Source organism: Cyprinodon variegatus, unplaced genomic scaffold (assembly GCF_000732505.1).
Source record: "Cyprinodon variegatus isolate N-32 unplaced genomic scaffold, C_variegatus-1.0 Scaffold840, whole genome shotgun sequence".
Lineage (NCBI taxonomy): Eukaryota > Metazoa > Chordata > Actinopteri > Cyprinodontiformes > Cyprinodontidae > Cyprinodon > Cyprinodon variegatus.
This window is the reverse complement of record NW_015151293.1, coordinates 145953-151952: the sequence shown is the minus strand read 5'-3', so window position 1 is coordinate 151952 and position 6000 is coordinate 145953. Positions and strand designations below refer to the sequence as shown.

Below are 6000 nucleotides of genomic sequence, written 5' to 3'. Positions count from 1 at the left end.
AAGTAGATCAGACAGCTGATCCAGATGCTGCTGCCTGCGTCCTCACTAGAACTAAGAAAATAGATCAGACAGCTGATCCAGACGCTGCTGCCTGCGTCCTCACTAGAACTAAGAAAGTAGATCAGACAGCTGCAGCTGATCCAGATGATGCTGCCTGCATCCTCACTAGAACTAAGAAGGTAGATCTGACAGCTGCAGCTGATCCAGATGATGCTCCCGCCTGCGTCCTCACTAGAACTAAGAAAGTAGATCTGACAGCTGCAGCTGATCCAGAAGATGCTGCCTGCATCCTCACTAGAACTAAGAAAGTAGATCATATCAGCCCGGCTCTGAAGTCCTTCCACTTGCTCCCTGTACCTCAGGGAATAGACTTCTATTTCTTCCTTCTGTTAGTCTAGAAATTACTGAATAGATCAACACCTCAATATATAACAGATCTGTTGTCAGTGGATCTATCTCCCAGACCAATCAGGTCTTCTCGTCCCAGCCTATTCTGTTCACCCAGAACTAGAACCAAACATGGTGAATCAGCATCTATGCTCCACTGATCTGGAACAAACTCCCAGCAGACTGGAAAAGAGCTGAAAGCCTGAGATTTTAGGTCAAAGTTAAAGTTCCATTAGTTTAAATCAGTCTCATTATGATATTGATTTAAGGTTGTGGTTCAACTGATTTTATTTTTCTACCTGCTTTTATCATGTTTTTATTCTTTACTTGCTTTTATTCTACATTTATTTTCCTTCTATTGTGCTGTTTGATGTTCAAACATTCCTTGCCATGATATCAGCAGATCCGTTTAAGATCTGTCCATGCCAAGAGGGACTTGGAGTTGTTTTTTAGATGATTTTTTATTTTTTTTTGTTAGATTGCAGAAGTGGCCAAAGCCAAAATATTTCTGTGTTTTCTTTTGTTTTTTTTTGGCTTAAGCTGATTTAGGTCTATAATCCAATTTTTACTCAAGAATTGACCATTTAGGTCACTTTGACATTTCCACATCAGCAGCTGGACACTGGTTTATAATCCCATTATTTTCATTTATGATGTAGGCTGTGTGAGCCTGTATGTAGATGGTCCTCTTTTCCTTTAATAAATGGTTCTACAGCTTTCTTTTTTATGTTTGAATGATTTTTCCTTTTCTTCTACTTTCAATAGAATTATCATGTGCGACTTTGTGTACTATCTTCTTTTCTCAGCATGCAGCTCAACCCCTGACGCCCCGTCCCACAGGCGTTAGTCCATAGAGCCACAGAGAACTCCCCTTTAAAATCCCTTCAGTTATACACATGCTTTTAATTTAATTTTTATTAGGGGAAAAGGAATGCATTTATAATATTTTATAGCATATTATCTTTGTATAATGCTTTTGATTGTAAAAGTTTTATTTTGTTTTATTACAACAAACGATAAAAAAATGATTATTATAATAATTTAAACAACAATGGAAATTGGATGGCAGTGACATTATTTTTACCAAAATGGTTACATTGGAACTTTAACGCTAAGGTGAAGAAAAAAGGCTTTGAAAGAAAAGACTTCACAGGTTTAATGTACCGTTTCCATTTAGATCATATTTTGTAAAAAAAACAATCTTTTAACAGTCGGAAAAAAAAAATTAAGACTATTTTTCCCTTGTGCAGATGTCTTGCACATTAATTAGTTTAAGCATCTCCTTGTGAGAGCCTTTTCACTTTTTTGTTATTAGAACTCAAATGATCCACATGTATGTTTCCCAAATATATGGCTGCAAAGTCAAAAGGAAAAGTAACAGAATAAAACATGCTCAGATATATTTTAGTAAAACCCACCAAACCAGCTATGTCTGCATGTCTGAATAAAAGGGAAAAGGTTGGCTCAGACGTTGCCTCGGTGCTGCTATGTCGACATTTCCAACACTCATTTCTGCTGAGGACAGATCTAAAAATACAGTTTATTAGTTCTGGATGGCCAACAGCTGAATACCTTGTTAACGTGCATTTGCTTTTTTCCTCTTTCTTTCCACATTCTCCCATGGACCTCAACATTCCCAACATCACCAGGAATCAGTCCAAGGTAAAAGGACACACCAACACACTCAGTCATTTCTTTCTCTGTCCCGATTCCAGCTTTGTGAATCATCTGTGTTAAACAAAAGCACCGCTGTTTAACTTCTAGCTGCAGGAACAGTTTGGAGACGTACAGGCAGTGATGCAAAGTAGTCATCTGGAAGTTAAGCTTTTATTTAACTTAAGAAAATCTTTTTTATATCTTTTAAGTATTGTTTGCTACTTCACATCACTGTGTGTCAGTATTTCCAGGCTTAACAGTAGTAAAGTAGCAGTTTTTCCTCATCTAGTTAAAGAAATGAACACAGGAAGTGCTCAGGATTATACTGCTGAAAGACTTTAATTGAATTTTATATCAGGTTAAATTGAATATGAATGATAACAAGGAAATTATTTAAAATAATTATTAATACCCCTTCTTTCATTTAAGTCCAGTCTCAGAAGTTCTCTTTTATTTAGAATTTAGAAACTATGTAAAATCTTGAGTTTTACCACAGCGAAGCAACATGTCTGTGAAAGGATTCCTTTGTGGAAGCATGAATCCAGTCTGCCGCTAGATTCACTTTTAGCTGCATATTCCTAAATATTCTAAAAGTGAAACTATTTTGTCTTTAACTTCTTTTTCCTCTCAGCAGCAGCAGCCAGATTCCCTCTGTGTTTAACGCCTCTGTTTTTTCCACTTGTTTGCTCAGGTTTTTGCCTATGATTATTGCTTTTGGTCCATGGATGAGACGGAGAAGGAAAAATATGCAGGTCAGTTTTTGATTTAACATAAAGAATTTATGAAATTTTTGCTTAATGAGTATTTGTTTCTATATTTGTATGATACTAATTTGTTTGTGGGATGAACTGCACCTCCTTACAGGTCAGGAGGTGGTGTTCCAGTGCCTTGGGGAAAGTCTTCTCCATAACGCCTTCCAGGGTTACAACGCCTGTATATTCGCCTACGGACAAACTGGTAAATTACAATGACGACTATGCTTTCAATATAAATGGGGAGATTATAAACAGGGTGTATTTATCTGAAAACGATACAAACCAGAGTGTTTTGGTTCTGCTTTGTGTAAATGGTGAGCGGTTTAGTCGAGCAGGAGCAGTTAGGCTCCTTAATACCTTCATTTCTCTGTGACGTTGGTTCCAGGTTCAGGGAAGTCGTACACCATGATGGGCTCTGTGGACCAGCCGGGGCTGATTCCTCGGCTCTGCAGCGCTTTGTTTGAAAGAACCAAGGAGGAGCAGCGGGAGGGAGAGAGCTTCACTGTTGAGGTTTCCTACATGGAGATCTACAACGAGAAGGTCCGAGATCTGCTGGACCCAAAGGGGTAGGAAGCCAGCCAACTTTCACCAGGCTCTCATCAGATTTTATCCTCTCATCTGCAACGAGTGTCTCTGTTTACAGATTCAACATTACAACTAGGGGTGTAAATCACACCCATCATGGCGATTCGATTATCGATTTCCTGACCCAACGATTCGATTATTTTTCGATACTCAAGAATACACCACGATTCGATTTGATTAATTGTTTTTTTGTTTTGTTTTTTTTTTTTACACCTTACAGGCTAGACAATGTTTCAAATTTGAAATAAATCAATGAAAGCTGTAATATCGTTATGCTATATTTTTTTTTTTTGAGAAACTACAGAAAATCACAGAAGTAGAATAGTTGCACTCCATCTATTGCTATTAAAACCTCGTTCACTGAAAATTAATAATACCCCTGCGTTATAGATTCTGAAAGGCCTTGCATCAAAAAATACTGCACAAAATCAGTGCAATGAGTGCAATGCAATACCTCTGCTCCAGACGTCACCACCCCCTCCACAGACACTCCGCTGCACCTCTCCCAAATTGTAGCTGACCGCAAACAGTGCCGCAGACAGGAGGCCGGCTTGTTTTGTTTTCATGACCGAAATTGCGGGAAACAACTCGTGAAATTTGACCAGCAAGAAGAGCGAGGTGCGCGAGAACGTTGGGACCCTTTTTCCACCTGGATCTCCGCTCTTTTTGGCCCTCATGTCCCTTCGTCGTCGGACTAAACTTGTCCCCACTTCCTCGCTGCCTCGGCTGTATCTAGACCCACAGTGTGTAGCACAGACCACGCTTCAATACTGAGCATAAATTAAAAATCTCTATGTCAAGCTCACTGCAACATACTGCTGTAAGAGTATAACCAGGAAGCGAGGTAGGAGGGCAAAATAGGTTTAGCGCCACCGCAGCACAGGAGGGAGAATTACGCCCAGGAGCAAATGGATAAAAATAGACTGGAGGAAAAAAAAACATGAACCGATTCTCTTGCGGACGTGTTGATGCATCGGATCGTCAGCTGTTGGATCGATGCATCAATACAAAACGATTCGATATTATTTACACCCCTAATTACAACAATTTTTTTTCAGTGTTTTTAAAAAAAATTTATATTTTGTTGTCTTTTATGTGTCTTATTTTTAAAAAAGTACAGATTTGCTATACTATAATGTTAGTCACAGGATTACTTTTTCTGAGACATCATCTAGTATTAAAAAGATGTGATTAATTTAAACTTTGTCAGCTGATGATTTAGAGAAGTTGTGGTGTATTGTGTGGGCCTTTGTTGTGGTTGGTGGTCAGTAGATGGACAGATTAGCAGCCAGCTCCACAGCCACCAATTGAGGCCAGTTTATGTCCAGCAGGTCAGCAGTAAATCAGGACTTCAGGCCACCGTCTGCTGCCCCAGATACCATAACCTTTGACTCTCCCTCTGTACATGACCTTTAACCTTGGTAAAATGACCCAAAAAGACGCACACCATCTGACACCCATATGTGCGGTGGCCAGGGATCCACAAATGATGAAGTCCTCAGGAGAGTAGCAGAATTGAGGTCAGAAAGCCATGTGCTGCTAAAGTCTGGGAGCTTTAATCGTTGGAAGAGTCTCCCATCCACTAACAGAGTTACCTTACCATGTTGTCTGTCTTGGTTCTCACCCTGTTTTCACTGTGTTTCCAGGGGCAGACAAACCCTGAAGGTGAGGGAGCATAAAGTGTTGGGTCCCTATGTCGATGGCCTGTCGCGACTGGCTGTAGCCAGCTACAAGGTAAACCTGGATCCTCTGTGTCTTCACTCCTCCTCCATCAGTCTTATTTATCTCCTTCTACTATCATCCCAAATCTCTGAGATCAAATATCCTTTTTAACGTTTGACTGCATTATCCTTCCTTCATTCTTGTGAAGTAAAACTGTGCTTCAAGAACTTGTATTTCCGCCACGTGCGGCATGTTTAAACGGGTTTTCTGTCACAACCTAGACCGGCTTATTGCTTTCTATTACCAGTTCTACTGGTTCACCAGAGCCCAAAGGACTTCAAAGAGATTATTCCTCAGAAAACAATTATTAATTCCTTCTAAAGATAAAGGTTATGAGCTCTGACAGTCTTAAGAGAAAGCTTTAGACTGAATTCTTTGAGGTCTTGAGGGCCACACCGATCAAAACCTCCTGAGATGATTACCAAGGTAATTACTGTACCCACACTGTAAGGATTAACCAAAGTATGAGAAATAAAATCTTATCTGTTTATTAGTCTCTCTCTATCATAAACTCTGTCTGTCCTACGGTCCTCTTTTCTTTTATATGGGTTAACATTTACAATCCTGGCCAATTTTTCAACATAGTAGCTAAAAATTTACCGATACCTGTTCTTTTTTTTTTCTTTTTTTTTTTCTTTTTTTTTATGGCACTAGAGGCTTTTTTCCTGACAGTAGGCTGAGAGGAAAGGGGGTATGAGAGATGGGGAGAGACATGTGGCAAAGGAGATTTGAACTCGAGTCGACCGCGCCGAGTAGCGCTACCTGCACTTCCATACAAAAGCTGTAGAATAAGACGCTTTTCAAAATATATTATGAGTCTCTTTCAGATCACTGTTGCACAATAAACAGGTAAGCTTCAGCCTTACGTTACGGACCACTTTGCCCCTCTAATATC

The 6000-nt window shown here is 39.6% G+C and overlaps 1 protein-coding gene across 7 annotated transcripts in view; it reads left to right on the top strand.

The window, feature by feature from the left end:
* LOC107099140 (kinesin-like protein KIF13B) overlaps positions 1 to 6000 on the top strand; it is a 55155-nt gene that overhangs the window by 28024 nt on the left and 21131 nt on the right. For all 7 annotated transcript variants that reach the window (XM_015397147.1, XM_015397149.1, XM_015397148.1 and 4 more), the window contains exons 4-8: positions 2037 to 2049; positions 2735 to 2795; positions 2908 to 3000; positions 3184 to 3364; positions 5030 to 5117. In XM_015397147.1, the coding sequence (XP_015252633.1) occupies positions 2037 to 2049; positions 2735 to 2795; positions 2908 to 3000; positions 3184 to 3364; positions 5030 to 5117 (436 nt within the window). The remainder of the gene's footprint in view (positions 1 to 2036; positions 2050 to 2734; positions 2796 to 2907; positions 3001 to 3183; positions 3365 to 5029; positions 5118 to 6000) is intronic.